Source organism: Zosterops lateralis, assembly GCF_965231275.1.
Source record: "Zosterops lateralis genome assembly, chromosome: 1".
In the NCBI taxonomy this organism is placed as follows: Eukaryota; Metazoa; Chordata; class Aves; order Passeriformes; family Zosteropidae; genus Zosterops; species Zosterops lateralis.
The window spans coordinates 21,672,915-21,693,558 of NC_139762.1; the positions used below are offsets into that span (position 1 = coordinate 21,672,915).

At 37.5% G+C, this 20,644-nt stretch overlaps 1 protein-coding gene across 10 annotated transcripts in view; it reads left to right on the top strand.

Annotated features, from left to right (window-relative positions):
* The window catches only part of TRDMT1 (tRNA aspartic acid methyltransferase 1), a 40,868-nt gene that overhangs the window by 12,474 nt on the left and 7,750 nt on the right, over nt 1-20,644 (top strand). For 4 of the 10 annotated variants that reach the window (XM_083871716.1, XM_083871715.1, XM_083871713.1 and 1 more), the window contains 8 exons: nt 7,512-7,653; nt 8,167-8,276; nt 9,868-9,944; nt 11,385-11,456; nt 14,883-14,948; nt 16,421-16,490; nt 17,825-17,908; nt 18,406-18,776. In XM_083871716.1, the coding sequence (XP_083727842.1) occupies nt 9,907-9,944; nt 11,385-11,456; nt 14,883-14,948; nt 16,421-16,490; nt 17,825-17,908; nt 18,406-18,776 (701 nt within the window). In that variant the 5' untranslated portion in view covers nt 7,512-7,653; nt 8,167-8,276; nt 9,868-9,906. The other 6 variants (XR_014591147.1, XM_083871712.1, XM_083871710.1 and 3 more) reach the window with 6 other exon arrangements.

The following is a 20,644-nucleotide window of genomic DNA, read 5'->3' on the forward strand; positions in this document are numbered from 1 at the left end:
CGGGCGAGCACCCAGCCCGGGGCGCCGCCGCTCCGGGGCCGCGCAGAGCGGGGCGGGCGGGGGGAACCAAAGAGCGGCGGAACGGGCGGGCGGCGCTCGGGGAGGCGCCGGGCGGGCCGGCGGGCCGGGCATGGCGGCGCTGCGGGTGCTGGAGCTGTACAGCGGCATCGGGGGGATGCACCAGGCCCTCAGAGGTACCGGCGCGTCCCGCGGGGCTGCGGGCTGCCCGCCCCGCCCGGGACACCCCGCCCTCGGCGGCTCCTTCTTCTCCAGGGGACCCCCGCCCTTGAGGGAGGGGGGGCGATGCAGGGTGCCCCTCTTCTCCATGGGGCGGCCAAAGGTGGACCCTCTTTCCCACAGCCCCTTCCCCAGCCCGGCGTGCCGGCACCAGGTATCCAGAAGCACGTTGGGATGGAAATTAGGGATCCCTGCGCCTTGTTTGGCCCAGGCAGCTGCTGCTGGAAAGGCCTTAATTCCGCGTTTGTTGTTCTGTGCCCCGTGTAATACAGACGCCCCCCGGCTGGGGATGGGATGGGGGTCAGTCAGGGAGATGCCCAGGATGAAAACCACAAGAGAACCCTGGGCTTTCCCACTGCTGTGCACGGGGACTTGGTTTTCAGAGGCCATAGTTGGGTGAACAGCTGAGCCTTGTTCTAGTATGAGCGAGCCTCAACAACTGAGGCTGGTGTAACTTTTTATAAACATGGAAATTGAATATGGAATTCGAGCTGGTATAGAGAGTTGCAGGTGAGTTTTTGGTCTGGCACAAGGAACCCTGGAGCTCAGTTTGCTGCATTGTTTAAAGCATGGCCTGAGTGACCTTCAGCAGACTCTGTGAACTGGCTTCCCCAAATTAAAAATTGAGTTAGGGCGATTGATTTCCTTTGTAAAGTACCCTGAACCTTATTGCTTTGAAGTCCAGGTTTCAACATACGTTAGTATAATTTATGAGAATAATTTTAACTGTAACTACACTCCTTCAAATCTTTCAGTCAAGGAGCATTAGCAGAGAACATTGTAATAAAAACATCAGGTAGAAAGTTATCTTATCTTGGTATTTTTCCAGGGAGCTATGGAGTATTAAGAGTATGCTTATGGAGTGAAATCCATTTAGCATCATTTATTTACCTAAAACACACAAAATTGTCAGTGTGGCAGTTTTCCTACTATCCTCTTTTTGATGAATGTGCGTATGTGTTTTATTTATAAATATATAAAATACATTTTATTCTATTTATTATGTACAGAAATACAAAACAAAATAGGTTCCTACAATGTTCCTAACCCCCTGTTTTGGGGATGTATTTATTTTCCTTATTTGCAGAGACATTCTTAGAACATCAAGAGGAAAGTATAGTTTTGTCTGGAACTGCAGATTTTGGAGTTATTGTAGAATGAAAAGAGTGTGTTATGCCTTGTATATAGTGAACACACTAATGGTAACACGCTGCTTTTCTAGTAATCAGATTTCTGAAGTGATGGCAAGCTTTCTGTGTTTGTTGTATTGTTGACAGTTTTCATATTTCCATAGAAAGTGGACTGGTTCCTGAAAGTTAGTCTACACTATGGTTCCATCACTCTTTACTGAATTATCAAGCTGTATTCTTGCCATAATAATAGATGTCCTGGGGCAGTTCAGTGGTGTGCTGCAATTTTTAATAAATTACAATGCTAGATGTGATGTCCTGTGAATTTCCACCAGCGACAACATCACTTGCAACTCAGTGTACATTTAAAAGGGTGGGAGTGTTGGGAATGCCTCATTAGATTATCAGAATATTGTAAACTTATATCCAAAAGACACACAGAATTAATCATGTCCCAGTGGATAGTTACTACACATATGAAGTCTTGAAATCATGTCACCTAATGGTGTAGTTTGGAGACTGAAGGATTTGTATTGTGTCCTTATATTATTTCCTGAAAATGTAAATTTACTTCCACATTTACTGTTTCTGAACTTGCTGAACACACTGATTCAGTGTCAATCTTTGGTGTAATTTCTGTTCTTATGGGTTTGCATTTGACTGAAGAAATTGCAATTGGTTTGAACAGTGAGACAGATTTTTCTGTAATGGTATCAGCCAAAGCAGATAAAGGGACTGTAAGTATGGATAGTTAATTTATTATTTTTGTAAATGATCTTAACTAGCTCAAAATGGTCAAGTACTAATTGAAATTTGTGAAGTGAATAGGCACAAAGCTGTTTGCATTACATTTGGTATAATATTTTTCAGTCTGGGTGCTTATGTTTCTGGGAAGCATAAGAAAACTCAGCCCATTAGCATTGTGTTGTCTCAGGAAAGGTCCAAACCATACACTTCTAGATTAAAATCTTGTTAGAGTCTTGTTAAAAGTAATAGGCAATGTGATTAAAAAGTGTTGTCCAAAATTTGCACTAAATTAAGTATTTATGAACAGGTTATTACATAAAACTGTTTTTTGATGAATTGGATTTCATTTGGGAGCAGAGATGTACTTGGTCATTTGATAATTTCTACTGGTTTTTAAAGTCCTTTAGACATCTGGATTCAGTTTTCTTACACGGTTTATGGAGGAACAGAGTAAAGTCAAGGGGCATTGAAGTGTTTTCTTTTACGTGCAAAAAGTACTTTAATAATGTGTTTCTTACAGGTTTTGGCCTGTATGTGTACATGAAACCATGCTGTTTAAAAAGGTCTCTGATCCTCTCCTCCATTTAGCAAGCGGCAGATTGTTCAGCATCTTCCTTTTAAATAATGTATGGAAATTTTGGAAGGGTTCTGGTGGTTTTTTTTCATATAAATATGAAGTTTAAAATAAAGGCCTACATTGTGCCAGTGCTTCCATAAGCCAGATGCACGATAGATGAAGATTATGTATAATAATATATTATTTTGTTATGGTTTCCAGTGAATTTCTAAGCCAAGAAAACTAATAGGAATACGTAGAAAACAGAGGGAGCGTTTAGTATTTCAGTGGTAGCATCCCTTGTTCTACAAAAGGGGGTCTGCAGTTCTGGCAGGCTAGTTCCTGGCCATGTAATGGGGTCAGTTATGGTTAGTTCAGCTGGTCCAACTTCCTACTTTTTCTGTGAAATTGCCAATGTTTCAGTTGGCAAATAGGTATTTGTCAGGAAATCTGACACTGACTTTTCTACCTTGATGCTCTTCTTGGCTGTGGTCTTTCAAAAATGTAGTTTTAGGATTGCTTGCAGGATGAGGTGTTTGCTGTTGTGGCAGCTGTCATTATCATAGAATGCATTTGGCACCAAAAAGTGTGCAATTGGTTTTGAGATTGTCCTTAACCTGCACTAAAAAATAATTTCCACATATTGATGGAAGTTTATAGTCTCTTTAAGTGTTTCTCTCAAAGAGTACATAGAAGTTATGAGTACATAGCTTCATAACTGAATCACATTCTTTTTGATGGTGAAGAAATTGTTCCTGAATTTAGGTTTCAGTCTAAAGCTGAAAAAGAAAAATCTTGGGGATTGTCTATTTCTGTGTTGGTACTTTAGCTATAGATAATTCAGCAAATGCAGAATTTATGGTTTTAGGTTTTGAATGCTTTATAATAATATTTTAACACTGAAGACCTGAAAAAGATACAATTTAGAAGATTGAGCTCAGTTAAGGTCAGAAATCAGTGAGTCTGTTCATATTCACACTTTTGAAAGATTGAGGCAGCTAAGGGATGAAAGTGCATTTCTTTTTTCTTCCCACCCTGTACCCCAAGCCTTTTGGGATTTATAAAGTATAAGTCATACATGTCTAAATCTATGATAATTCTTTTACGTGTGAGTACGTGAATTTGTTCTTTATAAAGTGCACAGTTTCTGCAGTGAAAAATAGTGTTTTATTTTTAGAAAACCTATGACTACAAATTCATTTCCTTAGCAACATTCCATCAAACAAACAGCCTGCTCTTCCCCTTCCCAACCAAAACAAACCTAAACTGGCCTATTAATTCAGGCAGTTTTCCCATGAAAAATGGGTTCCATGTCTCTGCCACAAGCATTTGTAATCTGCCAGGTCCATGAAAAAAGTCTCCTTGCGTGAAACCCTAAAGGACCAATTAAAAAAAAAATACTATAATTTTGCAGTGATGGAGTTGGTATTATTTTTTCCTCTGCAATTGTTAGACTTCAGTTTTACAGAGTAACAGCCTGTGTCTCTTGTGCTCTGTCAGGCATGTTTGTTCATTTTACTTTATTGTCTCTGTGAATTGCGCAGCACAGTAAACTGGTGTGTGTATTTACACTGAGTAAAGCTGTCCCACCAGGAGAGGCAAAGGACACAAAACTGGCAAGGAGCTTTAAGATTCAGTACAATGCAAAACAAAAATATTGCTGGCTTGAGCAAGTTCTTACACCTAAACTCAATGCTTCTCCAAAATATAGCTCTTTGAGGCATGGGATGGTGCCAGTTGTGCTGTCATGTAAGTTTATAAAGTTTATATGGCTTAACATGATCAAATCCTGTACAAATAGAGCAGTGAAAGAAGTTGCTAAGTATCCTGCAGGAAGCAAGTATCAAGTTTACTGATAGTCATGTTGACTGTAGCCATGGACAGTTCAGTCTAACCATTTCAGCCAAGAGCTGACAACTCAGAAATTAAATCCTTGCTCTCTGTTTTAAAAGGAAACAGGACTGACAGAACTTGTGACTAATCTTCTCTTTTCCATCTGTTTCCGTATACCTGTTGGAATAGATAATTTGGCTAATAATGGCTTCTATTTTGCAATATACTGAAATCCACCAAACTGCCCTTGCTATAACCCAGTGTATTCCATGTGTTCTGTTGACACTGATGACTACTGCAAAAGTACAGTAGTGAATATAAACAGATCTATGTTAATTTTAAGGTCTGCAGAAACACATGACAAAGGAATCAATTCTGAAGAGGAAAAGGACAGATATTGTTAGATTAGAAGTTTTATTTCTGGCATTTGAAGGTGACACTCTTTGGGTTTACTTTTTCAAATCAGAAGCTAATGTCTTTCTTTGTTTTGACAGCATCACCTTCCAATCCTTACAGGAGTGTCCCTTTCTTTCAAGAAAGACAACTCCATAGCTGAAATGGCTTATAAGCATTGTGTATTCAATAGAGACCTATGACCTAAAGTGTGATTGCTGCCTCTTTAGGCAGTTTAAGTAACAATCAGAAAGTTTCTGCTGTCTGTGTCCAAGAGGTTTTAAGCTTTAAGTGTGAAATCAGTACCTTACTAATAGGATGGTACAATTTTGATTTCACTTGCCTTCAACCAACAGAGAATATTACAATGTAGTCTGCCTACAAAATAAGTCATAACATCTCCCTCAGTAACTTCCCCGTCATGTCTGTGGCTTCCATTTGAACTATGTCATCTTGCTCAGAAATGAAAAATCTCTGTTCAAAAACTTATGTTGAGGAATCTTGCACATCATGTATTCCAGCAGCCTCTTAGTTTCACTTAGGAAATGTGTATTATTTTTTTTAGTCTGAATAAAATGATACTGTTTTCTGCATTATTGTAATTCTCTTAAATACCTGTATTTTGAAAATTGGATGTATTTGTTTGAGGGGGATAAAAGAGCTGTGTCTGTTTCTGTATTGAAGGTCTGCTATGTATTTTGAGGAATTGATTTAACATCCCACCAAGTCAGCAATTCCTGAGTTGGTTTTGTGCCTTTTGTCGATGGGGATAGTTAAACACAGTCTCAATTCTGTTTTTCTTAGATTCTGCTTTCAGGCTTTTTTTATGATGCATTCCTTATAGTAATTTTCAAGTAGTAAATGTAATTGCTACGGAAAAGTGGAATATCACAGTTTGACAAAAAGTTATTTAACTTTCAGGAGAAGTTCTTTTAAAATGTTGCATTTTCCCATTGTTTGAAATTTACACAAGCTTTTCTTTGTTAGGCTGGATGTGTGAGAGCTGCTTGTCTGCTCGAGCTCCTTCATGCGTTTCCAGGGCATTTCCACACAAATACGCTTAATCAGCTCTTAGAGGGAGTCTGTTCCATAACAGGAATTCCCAAGTGAGCTGCAACTTTTAAATTAGAAGGGGGAGAAGCTTTAAAAAAGTTATCAGGTCTTTGAATTAGGGAGAGAGGGTCTCAGGTGGAATACTTCAGGGAAAGTTCCTGTCCTTTTTCCATGGTGTTTTACATCTCTGGTTTAGACTGAACGTTGCATTGCTAGGAGATTCAGTAGGTTACTATTAGCTGTGTCTCTCTTCCAGTATCTCCAGGCTTTGGGGCCTGTGAAGTCCTCAGTAGCTCCTTTTTCTTGTATGTACACAGGGAGATATTGGGTGGATGGCAGTTAAAAAAACGAGTGTCTGAGTCATGAGTTGTGAGAGAAAACACACAGCTTGCCTTCTCAATTGCCCTTTTAAAACTATATGATAATTTAGATAATAATTTGAGGGTCTTGATTTTTTAAATTTCATTTTTCTTCTAGAGTACCTGGAAAACACAATAAGGGTTAGCTTGTTACAACAGTGTGTTTTAAGAACTGAAGGAGTAAGTGAGAAAAGCAGTCTCTTTAACAGTATTGGAAGTTTGTTCCTGTTACTTAGATGCTGCAGCTTTGTTTTAGGAAGATGAAAGAGTTGGTTCTTGAATACGCTTGTAAATTGAGACATTCATCCAGCTTCTTTTCACGCTAGGTGTCAGTGTTAACATACCTGTTCTGTAATCTCAGGTGTAGTCATTCTGTTGTCCTTGTGGAGACACCTGTATTTAGTTCTCAGTTACAGCTTGTGTATGGTCCTTCCGAGCCTGTCTCAAAAGGTCAAGACAGCAATGACAAATAATGATTTGTATGTTGACGCTTAATGGTCTGTGAGTACTTATCTTGTGAAAATCCTTATCTTTTTCCCCTCAATACCATCAAATAAACCTGGAAGAACCAGCTTGGTCCTTGTTAAAATGTGTGCTACAATGTTTTCAATACCCAGATTTCTCTTTCATCTTAGTTTTGACTAAGATAGCCTTGAAAACCTGAAAGATAGTAGATGGATGGTAACTGTGTTATTCAAAATTAAATCCACTGGGATCATCCCAGTTGTGCTTTCATCCTCTCAAACTGTAAATAATTAGCTGACTAGCAGTAATTCATATGGTGTCTCATAAGGTCATTTGTTAATGTGTTACTTGTATAGTGAGATTATTCAAAGGCTTGTGGTTATTTGCCTTGTTTCTTTTGGTTTACAAAAGTTGTTTTTTTCAATTGCCTGTGTTTCATCTGAGGCTTTGTAATGCCGATCATAATATAAATATCCTGGAGGTTGATACTGATCTCAGGTACCAGGAGGTAGGGTCGCTTCTCTGCCTGCAGCTGTGACAGTAACCACAGCTCATCTTCTTGGATAAAAAGCCTCAGTGAAGGTATTGTGTTTAGTAATAGCAAATAGTGTGACATGATGAGCAATGGAGTAAACAATGTTCTTTTTATCTCTTTAGCTTCTGTAGAATCTATTGCTCTCTTACTCTATGAATTAATGATTGTTTATTTACATTCTTTTTAGTGTATTTTTATTTCAGGGTTTTAGCTGTGGTTTTGTTACTGTCGTGTCTTCAATAACACCTCTGTCCAAGAGAGGAGAAGCTGCCGAGTTTGGTATTTTGGGACCTTTAACTCAAAGGAGGCAGCAGCTGAGTTTGAGGCCTAAGGCTTTACTGAAATGTAAGCACAGGCAACTTAAAAGTTTTATTGAAAGAGTAGACATATGTCAAACATACTGGTGCTATTTTTTCATAATGAGAAGTAGTACACATCTAAAATAACACACTTGTTTCTTGCAAGTTGTCAGAGGATAAGGTAGTGGCAGTGGGGCTAGGCAGGTTGACTTGGGATTCCTGTAGCCAGGGAGCTTGCTGGCCACAGAGACCTGCACAGAGGTGGAAATGTTGTAGGTGGAAAGGTTGTAGAGGTGCAGCTTGTTTAGATTTTTTTTATCTACTAATTAGGTGCAGAGTTAGTTTCCATTTTTGGATATATAAAGAAGGGAAGTATTGCCCTTATGATTAGAAAAACCATATGTTTTTTATACAAAGTTTCAAAGACAGCACAGCAGAATTTGATTGTGCAATTTGTCTTTTGTTTTTGAGCAACGCTGTGGCACAACTGAACAAATACATTTTTGTAAGAGTAGTAAGGAGAAGCTAGAGTTTTCAAATTATTTTTTTTTAATTTTAGAGAGCTGCACATATGCAGAAGTTGTAGCTGCTGTTGATGTGAACACTCTTGCCAATGATGTTTATAAGCACAACTTTCCCAGCACACCATTATGGGCAAAGACTATTGAGGTGAGTAATCAATGTGTTTTTTACTGTAGACTGGCATTTGTAAGATGTAAGTTGTTTTCACTGTCGTTATTAGTAACAAGAGAAACAAAAAGATTTGTGTTATTATGAATAAAGCAGTTTTACAATAACTTCGGTTGCTTGTGCTGTAGTTGCTTGTTGAAGTAAGAGGGATATTCTTACTGCAGGCTTTTTCTTAAAGTCTTGCCTGCTGCATCAAGAAAGGTTATATAAATGTCAAGAGGAATGCTTACCACCACCAGTAAAGGAATGTAAAAAATCATATTTTTAGATCAAAAAAAATATTTTCATGTACTTTGAAAAAATTTAATTAAGTTACTTGGGGCATGCCTTTGTTTTGTAGTTACAGTTGGGCTCAGAGAAACAACAAAATGAATTGGGTTGAACACTCTTTAAAATTTTTTAATGGGCTCAATGGATAAAATGTTTTATCTATTAATTATCTGGAATTCTGTCACTTGCCAAATTATTTGAAAAATAACTAAATAAAATTGGATTTTGTTTTAATAAATGAGAGGCAAAGTAGGCATGTGGTTTTGCTTGGATTGAGTTAGAAATTACTGTATACTTCTTAATCTTTCACAGTTTTACAACATGACAGTAAAAGATACTGTGTCTATTCTAAGACACCACCTTAAGTAAGAGTTGAATAGATGGCTAAAGGTTAAATGCTTATTCAGCTCTCAATAATAACTGGCTAAATGATAGTTTATAGTTTTATAATGGAAAAAGAAGAATCCTTGCCTGTGGCATTTTGTAGTAGACAAGAGTAGATTATTAGAGTTGGTAACACCTTCTTCAAATATATTTGAAAATATATAGCACTTTTGTCTAGTTTTTTGTGGGTAGTTATGTTACATTTGCTGTATAGATATCCCTCAGAATATGTAAGGGGTGATTTCTTTGTCCAAGTCATAGTTATTTGATCATTGTCCATCTTTCCTCCTGGCCCCTTAATGTGTTGACCTTCTGGTGAAAACTTAGTTTAGAGGAATTTCTACCCGTGCAGTTAATTCCTACCACAGACCTAATTCTTTCTTTTCTGAGCAGAATTATCCTTGTAGAGGAGAATTTCAGCCATGCAATATCTTTGACTAATTTTTACAGGGGAAAAACTATGAAATAAACTTTATAGTAAGCTCCTAAGAGCTAAAACCCATAGGCTGGATCTGTAAAAATTAACATATTTACACTTGAGCTACTTTTTTTCTCAGGTGTTGTTACATGTATTTTGAGTATATGAACACTAGTTTTGATGTATAAAGACTTCATATCTGAATAATGATACTTTATTTTTGGGAGAAATAACAGGTCAGTATCTCCTGAAGGAACTACTACACACCTCAAAGAATGAGCAGATACAAACCTCAGGATTATGTATGAATGCTAACCTTATCAGTGTTTTGTTTTATATTCAGAGCAGTGAATGCATATTTACATTTTATGGTTTGCCAAGGTAGAAAAGATTTTGAAATTACTAGGTCAAATGAGAGATTGTTTGATCTGAAGGATGGCTTGAGAATTTCATACAGTTCACATTGCTCAACATTCTTCTAATTTTTTATGTTTTCAGGGCATAACACTGAAAGAATTTGACAAATTATCTTTTGATATGATTTTGATGAGTCCTCCCTGTCAGCCGTTTACAAGGTAGGTACAGCACTCTTGGGGAAAAAGTGCAGTTGTTGCACTAGGTACGGTCAAAGGAGAAATGTTATCATGAGTGACACTGTGTGTGAGTTATCTGTGTATCTTTCTCTTCCTGAGAGATGTATTGGAGCTCTTTTCATCATGGTGTTTACTGAAGTGAAATAAATGCAGCAATTTGCACCTTAATGGTTGATCGCATTTCTTGCATATGTATATATTAATTCAGTTTAAGTAAGCTTCTTACAGCAGCAATTTTGTGTGCTATATTATTCCTCTAATAGTGAAATTTAGTATTTAGGAGTGCTGCCTTTCCTTTTAGATATCAATCTAATATTTTCCTGGGGCAATTCCAGAAGAAGGATTGGAATTTCTCAGTTCTGCCTGAGAGTCAAGAGTGTAATCTGGTTTTATTTGTACTTTGAAAATTGTGCATGCACACAGTTTATGCTGAAGAATATTTCTATTTTAGCCAAGACTGGAAGGATAATGGCTTTGAAATGATTTTGTGAATGATAAAGAGGAATATCTTGCTGATTAAGGACTGAGTTTACTGAGATGTTATTTGTCAAATTAATTTGTAATTCAGATAATTTGACAGCAATGACCAGTGGGGAAAGATTCTAGTAACTGCATTCATGCAAAGTAGTAGCTTCATGAAAAAAGTCTGTTGATGGTGATAATACTGATTGTGTAAGAAATTATATCTGATTGAATGTCCTAAGATTGAAAAGAAATCCCTGTGAAGTGGCGCTGATCTATTAGTGCAAACCTATGATGAATATAGGAAATATTTCAAATATTTTTCTTTATAATATGATGAAAAGAAAAATCTGTGTGTGATTGATTAATTTAGATACACGCTAAAACTCTTCTACAAAGCTTTTATTCTTTTTTTTATGATCTAATACAAGTATAAGTCAGGAAAACACAGGCCTGGAATCATTATCATTTTTGTAACCTACATAATCTGTCCAGTTTAGTGTTACAAAATTGGTTCTGAAGTTATTCACATGGGGCTCAATCCTGCTAAATGGTGAACAATGAAGCTTTAATTCATAGAAATAATTTAATATATTCAGTGCGAAATAGCAGGGTATTCCCAGAAACCCAGTGGGGGTTTTTTGTTCATTCAGAGCCAAGTATGTTCAAAGGCTTTGCTGGACAAGACCAGAATGCTAAAGCCTTTGCAGCCTGGGGAGTGGATTTCATTACTGAATGCTTCAATTTTAACCTTTCTGTGAGCTGATGGATTCCAGGGGCAGACTTTCATTCCTTAGAGCATCTCTCAGGACACTGCCTCTGTAAGCAGCTCCTCCTGTCCATACGTGCTTTTGCAGAATCTCCTTTCGAAACTCAAAGTGTTAGCATTCTGTAGAAAAATGTAACTCAAATGTCAGTCTGCTCTGAGTAATACACCAGTGTTTCTTTATTCTTTCTTAGAATTGGCCTGCAAGGTGATGTGTCTGATCCACGGACAAAGAGCTTTCTCTACATACTTGATATACTCCCAAGGTATAAATCAACTCTACCTCCATTGTAAAGCCCCTTTTGTAACTAAGCTTTGTTATAACTAGGTCTTCTCTATTTCAGTGGGACAAGACATCTGTAATGTTTTAGAGGGATGCTACTAGTGTTATGTTGTAATCTGTGTTTGTTTTCACATGATCATATGTAACTTACAAATACTTGTGTTTTACTAATACTGTAATCACCTCATTGTTGCTGTATATGCTTTCATTGTCCGGTTTCCTTTTCATTGCATGTCTGTTTAAACTGTGCTTAGATGATAAATTAAAAGAAAGAGTTCTTTTCAGTTCAACATCAAATTTGTATTGATTTTACGTAGAAGCAGGAGTAGATAATATAATAGTTTGTCTATTGGTCTCATGGAAACATGAAAAGTTTTTAAAATATTGGGTAAAAAATCTTAGATTCAACATATAGTCATCATTCAAAGAGGTACCATTTGAAAGTTGGTTTAAATATGTTACTGACTGTACAATGCAATGCATCTTGCAACCTCTTCCATTCTTTCTTAAAGTCTCTGTTCTTTTTGATGCTGCTTCTAGATATCTTGGGGCAGATTGTGTATTTTTGGTTTGTAATACATTCTCTTGTTTGGAGTAGTAATACTAAAGAATTTGAATAGCAGATTCACAATGCAGTTCAGACATTGCATTGTCTGAAGCATCCTTATCTTTGTATTCATCTGTCATTTTTTGCCTGGTCAGATCCCAGTTCCTAATGAAACAGGCATAATTATTTGGCAGTCTTGCTTCACCTGGAGACTAGGACAGCTGTTCCCTATATATTCCTCCCTTAGTTCATCTTGCTGTCAAGATTAGAGAAGGACAGATGAATGTTTGGTGTCTCTTATACTTTTTTTTTTTTTTTAATGAGTGCTCAACACAGAAGGAAGCCAGTACCAAAAAGCCTTTCTTTCAAACTGCTCTTAGCACTGGGAGAAAAGAGTCTTCATCCTTTTTCTAGAAACTTTATGCAGCCAACAACATTAAATGGAACTGTGTCTTTGTCCTTGTTGTTCTTGTCATGAGCAGAGAGAGAACAATGAGACAGAAGGGCTGAGTGGCTTGGCAGGACCATACATAAGAAATCTGTGACAGAGAACATAGAACAAAACACAGATTCTGTAGCCCACTAAGTTAGACAATTCCTAGGTAAAAAGAATGATTATTAATCCCCTGCTTCTGTCAGAGACATAAAATTAGGGAGAGAACATGGGTTGTTCAGAAGTTGCAGAGGATGTCTTTTGTGAACAAGAAAAATGTAACACAGGTTTCCAACTGATCTGTTAAAATGATAAATAAAACCTGGCAGATACTGAGTAAGTTAATAATTTGTCAGAATAATAGTACCTTCCATATCCTTAAAGGCATCCTGATCTAGAGATTCCTTTCCATTAAACTGAGACATGGTTAAGAGGCTGGATGCTTTTGGACACTATAGCACATTAATACCGAAATGCTGCTTCCCAATTGCTGTGGGCGTAGCTGGATAAAGGGCAGAAGCTTTTCCTTCTCAAAACCAAAGCTTTAGACACTCCAGGACCTGTGTTTTTATCATGACGATGCAAAGGACCTGGGCTTGGCTGCCTCACTTTTATCTCAACACCCCAGGAGACACTGCTAATGTCCCTTATCTCCTTGGGGAGGGTTCTTGAAGCAGCACCTACTTAAAGTAGCCACTAGAAGGTTCAACATGATGGCTTCTGTAGAATTTCTCAATTCCAGTGGATTTGTGTTTTACTAAGATAGCACTTATGTGTTTTTTGAATACGATACATTTGTGAGACATTGAGTATGGAGCACTTCAGCCCCAAAAAAAGGAAATTCTTAATACAGGAATTATCCCTTTACATTCTAAATTGATATGGTATGCATGCAGTTTATGAAAACTGTTAAATAATTTATCATGCCTTGGATGTACTTAGCTTTTGTTCAGCCTTTTGTAATGAAATATTGCTGAAATGAGGCTCAGAGGTAGCCTGGGATGACAAATATTAGAGAAAATGGAAATGACAATTTCAAGATCTGGAAAGACCTTGGAAATCCTTGTAGCACTCAGCCAGCAAACAAAGTCCAACCCAGATGGTCCAGATACTGTCTGTTTATCATGTCCAAGCCATAACCTGGTGAAATCCAATGCTAAAACATCAAAGTGCTGCCCTTACAGAAACATTTTTAATGTTAATACCTGCCAAATACTTAACACTTCCTCTTTGTACAGTGATTACTTGCCTTGTGATCTGTCAATCCTCTATGAGTGCTTGCATTTCAGGCTGTGCTCTGGATTCATTGCTGAAAAAGAAGTTTCATAGTAGTCAATGATGATGAGTATGGGTAGACATACTAGCAAATAAATTCTCCATTCTTCTGCAAGGAATTTGGCTGCTGTTGCTGCTTTTTTCAGCTTAATATTATTTTTTCACTATTGTTTTTAGTATATATTAAATTTGGTGTAGTTTCTTGTACATTTTCTGGTTTCTTCTGAGATGCATTGGTTCTTTTAATTAATGTGATGTCTTTAACTGGTGGTGATTAAAAATGTGCTGAAACAAATTCTGCTGTGATTTGTTCCAATGGAAGTCCAAAGTCACTAACTTCGATAACCATGAAGCTGCTGTCCAGGGGCATTAATACTCTACCTCTGTATGCTGTTCTGAGATCCCAGTGTGTGACAGACATTCTGTGTCTACATTGGCCTTATTACAGTGCTACAGAATGTTCCCAGAGACTTGAATCTGAATTGTCTATGCTTCTAAACTCTTGGAACAGTCCCTGGCACAATTTGGGCATGTGCATTTCTCCAGAGATTAAATATGCTGGCTTTGGAATGTGCCTATTTCCAGACCTTTGCACTGATCTTGCTACAGCTGAGACACCTCCTTCCCTTACCTCCATCAAAATAAAAAAAGTCAGGTTTAGAAAATGGAGAATATTTGCAGTTTGAACTCTAAATATGTTGTGTTCCTTAAATCAGTTAAATGAATACTGGTTCTGATATGTTATCAGTAAAGTTTATGTGACATTTTGACATAGATTTCAGGTACAAGCACTTGAAAATAATAGTTTTACATCTAAGTAGCAATTGGTGTTCCCCCAGCAATTATATTTCCAATTATACACTGAATCTGTTGAATAATATTATTGTGCTTTAGGAAATGAACAGTTATAAAGATTTTCAAAAGTACATGCATGGAGTACAAGAGAGTACAGATGTTCATCCAAACTTAGGGAGCTTTGTGGTATTTACCAGCAGTCCACATTTTTAATTCATTTGGCTCTTTGAGGATACTAAACTTTAACAGCTAGCATGATGTGGAAATACTTTGATCTTTCTGCTAGCTAAATGGATCTGTGGATGAATATAATGTACTTTACATCTTGTTACTCTGATTTGCTTTCTTTTTCCTTGTAGGCTTCAGAAGCTTCCAAAATACCTACTTTTAGAAAATGTTAAAGGATTTGAATCCTCTTCTGCAAGGTAAAACTCTAATTAATATGTGCAGGGTTTAGTTTGCAAAAAGGATATATCCTTTAGAAGAAGGGATTTATTCTTTAGAAGGGATTTTTATTTCCTAGAGTTAGAGTTAACAAAATAGCTTGAGATGGGACAGGAATTAAAATCTTAGGTTGTGAAAAAAACTTGCTAGATAACTGGTTATGTCTGTAAGCAGATAAAATACAACAGTATCTTATTTTAATTTTATTTGATGAGTATTTTATTTTATTTTATTTGATGATTATGTTTTCTTTAGAAAAGGTCAGAATTAGTTTTCAAAGAAAAATAACAATAGGTGTAACATTCAGAGGTTTCAGGGGCTTATTCGTGATAAGATCTCATGGTATCTTGTCTTATGGTCACAGGACATACAGGGGCTTTCTTGAGTACCTTTGTTGATAATAGATTATCCCTGGTTCAGGGCTACCATCAGATTGTCCAGAGATACAGTAAGAAGGTTGTATTTAGTCTTGGTCTGAAATGTGGAAGAGGAAAGGTGTCCCTACAGTTATCTAATGACAGCAGGAGCACTCTCCTCTCTAGTGACCAAAGCAGGAGAGAGTGAGTTGCAGTCTTCTAAGTTCTTGCTGAAGTTGAGTTGGATCTTTCCATGCACTCTTTAAAGCACCAACAGCCACCCTGCATATCATGCTCTTAATGAATGTGGCAGGCGGCTGGGAGACATGCTCAGCTCTCTCACTCCGTGTTCCATGTTCATGGTCCTGTCTTGTAGACCCTGGGACTCCCTAGGCTGTTCCTTGCTGGCCAGTGCTTGGGACAAGCTGTCCTTTAGAAAACACCCCAGGTTAGGACACTTGGTTTCTCTTACAACACCTGGGATGCAGTCTCACGTACAATATCAGGTACAGGTCACAGCTCCTACCTTTTGCATAGTTCCAGCCTAGTGCAGTCTGCATGGAATACAGAAGAAAAGTCTTTCTAAGATTATTTCCCTTACAGTCTTTTTCCGTTGTTTATAAACCACAGTCCCATCTGACTTTTATAATCAAAGCCACTGATATTTGTCATCTCTCGATTTAGCCTTTTTGTTAGGCTTAGCTGGTGCTGTGTATTTGAGCAGAAGGAAGTAGTGAGCTATTTGTAGTGGTTTTAATCTCCTGTTTTATGATTCCAAATAAAAAGAGTATCTTGCCCTCTGATTACTTTCCTTGTCAACACACTACAATTACTCTCCTAGAGCTGGGATGTTTTTTGAAGAGGTATTTGCACTGTAGCAAGAGTGAGGTGCCTTTGAATGTATAATAGTCTCTAACACTGAACTTCATATGTTGTATCTCAAATTCAGTAATGGATGACATATCAATAATTTGCTGTCCAATTATTGCAATGAATGCTTTGGTAAATACGATGTTGAATTAATCTGGTTTTATTTGGGATTAAAAAAGGGGCTAAAGATTATGTGAAGGGAGTAATTGCTTTTTGATTCCTTTCAGAAATGAACTTTTGCAAACACTAGCAACATGTGGATTTAAATATCAGGAATTTCTCTTGTCTCCAACCTGTGTGAGTACTAAAATTGCTCTAGTATTATTTAATAATTCAAAGTGGACTGAGTCCAAGAATGTTTGAAAATTCTCTTTTGTATTAGAAAAGAGAGTTATGACCCATGCTGAAGATACATTTCAATTTATACATTTGAGAAAACCAACTGACATGACTTCTGATTACTCATACTGTATATTTCATACTTTCTCATACAGCATAACTGTGTTGCTGTTTGTGTTCAGAACCCAGTCCCATATTGCTTTGCTGCCATTTCATATATTTAAGAAGGCATGAATTTACACTGTAACCACAAAGGTGGTTTTCCCTGCAGGAGCCTCATTGCTTCAGAAATGTTGTGCCTCTGGATTTCCCAGCACAGAAAATGTGACTGTTTCTTGTGGGAGGAGGAGCTTTGTTTCCATGTTACCCTGGCAACTGAAAAAAAGTTTGAGAGAGATTTCGGATTGTGCAAGACTAACTGGAATCAGTGGAGTATAAATATTTGAGAGAAGCTAATAGATTGTAGCTTGAAAACCAATTGTGATAGATTTATTTAATTTTTAGGTGTCTTATAATTCCTTGTTTGAAGAGGCAAAGAGAGACTTTTTTGGTTTTAAAGAAAACAGATAGTACCTGTCCTATGAAATTGTGAGGCATGTATTTTTTTTCTTCTTGCATCACATAAAATTTTGTTTACTTTCATATTCATTTACAGAAAGTCAAAACTATGAGATACAAAGAATAATTGCTGTCTTGGTTTTTTGGAAATACCTAGGTATGGAAGTTACAAATGTGTAGGTATTATCAACTAATACCTAGAGAATACCCTGGAAAAAAGGAGGCTTGAGGGTGACCTAATTGCAGCCTTCCAGTACCTGATGAGAGACTACAAGAAATACAGAGAGGGTCTTTTTACAAGAGTCTGTAGTGATAGAACAAGGGGGAATGGATTCAAACTTAAAGAATAGTTTTAGATTAGAATCAGGAGGAAGTTCTTTGTGATGAGGATGGTTATGCACTAGAACAGGTTGCTCAGAGAAGTTGTGGATGCCTCATCCCTGGAAGTGTTCAGGACTAGGTTGGATGGGGCTCTGAGCAACCTGGTCTAGTGGAAGGTGTCCCTACCCGTGGCAGGGGGCTTGGAACTAGATGACCTGCAGGGTCCCTTCCAACACAAACCATTTAATGAATCTCTGATTCTGTGAATAGTGATGTCTCTGAACTCACGAAATATATTAGTATGTCATAGTCCTGTTACTGCATGTAATGGCAGATAACTTGTATGATGCTATAGACCACTTTTTCTCTACTATCACATGGACTAAAATTTTGCTCCTGAATTTTGATTACAGCTTGGCATTCCCAATTCCAGGCTGCGGTATTTTCTAATTGCAAAGCTTCACCAAGAACCATTTTCCTTTCAAGCTCCTGGTCAAGTGAGTTTATTCATATTACTTGAATTTGCTTCATTTCATGAAGATTGTGGGTTAAATTTTCAGTTTAGTGGTGTGTATTGATGAATGGAGAAATGATTCCAACAGAAAAGTTAAATTCTGTCTCCTTTTTTCAGCCTGGATATTGAGTTTTGTGAGGACTGATGTGCATGTCTGTGCCTTAGATGGCTTTAATGAGTTGGGAGATGTGTTTTCTAGCCTGACAGTGAGGTAGAAAATATGTCATACTGCTACATTGCTTACACACTTGGAAAGGTCTTTTTGCAAAGGCAATTATTTCAGGTTGTTCTGACATAATTGCCAATAGGTCAACTAACATCAATGCTACTGCTTTTGAAATCTTCATGAAAATAACATCTAAAGGTTACTTGCTTTATTATGAGCATCTCTGAAGGAATTCTTACTCACTGTATGGTTGGCTGTCAAGTTGTTTATTAAATGCATTCTTTAATTTTATTTTTGTCACAATTTCCCCTTAGATATTGACAAGATTCCCAGATAAGGATCCAGAAGATTTACTCAAGGAAAAAGTAACTGACAAAGTGGGTGAAACCAGTTCTTCTTTGTCCTCTGAGGAGAAGAATCTGGATCCAAGCATTGGTCCAGATTGCAGCAGCAAGAAAAGTTTACCAAAAGGGGCCTTTCTGTTTAAGCTTGAAACAGTAGAAGAAATGGAAAGGAAACATAATCAGGATAATGATTCCTCTATTCAAATGCTAAAAGACTTCTTGGAAGAAGAAAACAAAGACATGAGTCAGTATTTCTTACCACCAAAGTCCTTACTGCGCTATGCTTTCTTGTTAGATATCGTTAAACCCACCTGCCGGAGATCCACGTGCTTTACAAAAGGGTAAGTTGCCAAGAAAACGTCTCGCTAAATCATGTCCTGAAATTTTAAGTGTATTTTCTCACTTGTGTCCTGTAAAATCACAGAGAGGTGTTTCATGAAAAAATCCTAGGCCTTTGAAAGAAACCTCCTTATATAGTGTGCATGCTGGTGCAGTGGGGTGCCCGCATGTGAATCTGTCTGGCAGAACATCATGTGCCCACTCCAAAAAGGCATTCACAAAAGACAGTTGCCATTTGTTTTTGACCTTCACAGAAGCTTAATTACCCCTGCGGAAATATGGTTCCAGTAGACTGGAACCACTATAGTGCTGATTCATTAATGAATTTCTTTATATTGCTCAATGAAGTTACAAAGTGTCATGCATGACAGATCCATTCCTCATTAAATCTGTCTCCACTGTATGTTTCATTGATTTCTTGGATTTTTCAGCTATGTAGATCACAATAGCTGTGGATTATCATGAAACCAGTTAGGTTGCTGCATTACAAATCATATTTGATGGAGCAGAACATGAGTGCTTTTCTGTCTAGTAGTTTTCTGATTTGTACCTTGCAATTTTAAGTTTGACTTCTAGAAGCTGGTGAGTGTTCTGAAACTCCATGGACAACTGGTGAGGAGCTTTTCCACTGAAATGAATTGTACTGAAACATTCCAGTTGCCTTCAAATTTGTGGGAATTTTAATACTGATAGATTTTTCTAATTGGATTGGGTTTTTTTAATTTGCTGAGTGTTTCAATAAAATGGCTTGGATGATGAGTTAAAGCTAATTGCAACTTTTTTTTTAAGTAGTAGAAATTAGAGTGCAGATTCACAGAATTCCTGCGGATTTTTTTGATTTTTAGCTTTTAGATAATAAAGAAGAAGAGAAAGAATTTCAGAAGTTTGAAATTTGTGCAGTAGGAAAGGTCTTCACTCAGCTCTCATTGACATATATGTATGTGCCTTTTTTGCCTTCACTCTTTTGAGTTGGGAAGGAATCAGCATCTTGTCAAATCTCTTTCTTAACTAGAATAGGCAAAAAAACCCCTTAGCCAGAATGGTGTCTGATGTGTCTTACCTAAGCCTTAAGTGTCATTGAAGGTAATTGGCCACTTGTGGTTTCACTAGAATACATCATGGTAGTTTGTGGTCATGTTTATCAAAATCACACTGAAGGAGGCTCCTGAGTAGTTACTATCAAGTCTCTGTGCATAGTGGTGAGAAATCTGACACCAGGGGAACAGGACTCTTATCCCTCTGCTGATATAGAGGTACTCGCGGTGGTAGTTCTGTCTGATTTACCATCTTCTCTTCCCAAGAGCCTTTGGGAAGGAAGGTTGCCACCATGGTTCTCAGTGTAATAATCTCATTTACAGCTCTGCATTAAGAGAAGATGTATAATTACATCTCATTAAAGTCACTTTCTGCGGCTAAGAATGATTCCTTGCAGTATCTGTTTCAGAAGTTCTGTTTTTATGCTTCTCTGAAGTATGAGATCTAGGAAAAAGACTCCTGAATGGGGTGGAACAGCACTCCAGGTAGTACAGAGAATCCCTCTGCTGCTGTGCCTCTCTGGTGTCCTTCTTGTAAGTCGCACTGACCATCACCTTTGAGAATGGGAGAAAAATTTCCCTTTTTCTCTTTGGTTTTCAGGTATTTCTAGCAAGGTTCATGTGATAGAAATAATCTGGATATGCCGTTTCTAATCCTTGCTAACTCAGGGACCTCAAATGCTGATAGTTCATCAGTGATTTTTGCTATACCAGTATGTCTTTTGAAAGGCTTTGGTGGAGTATACAGCAAATTCTAATGCGTGAGAGATCAAGCAGGTAATTCACATTAGCCATACGCCCACATCTGTATTAAAAAACCAACATGCACACACACA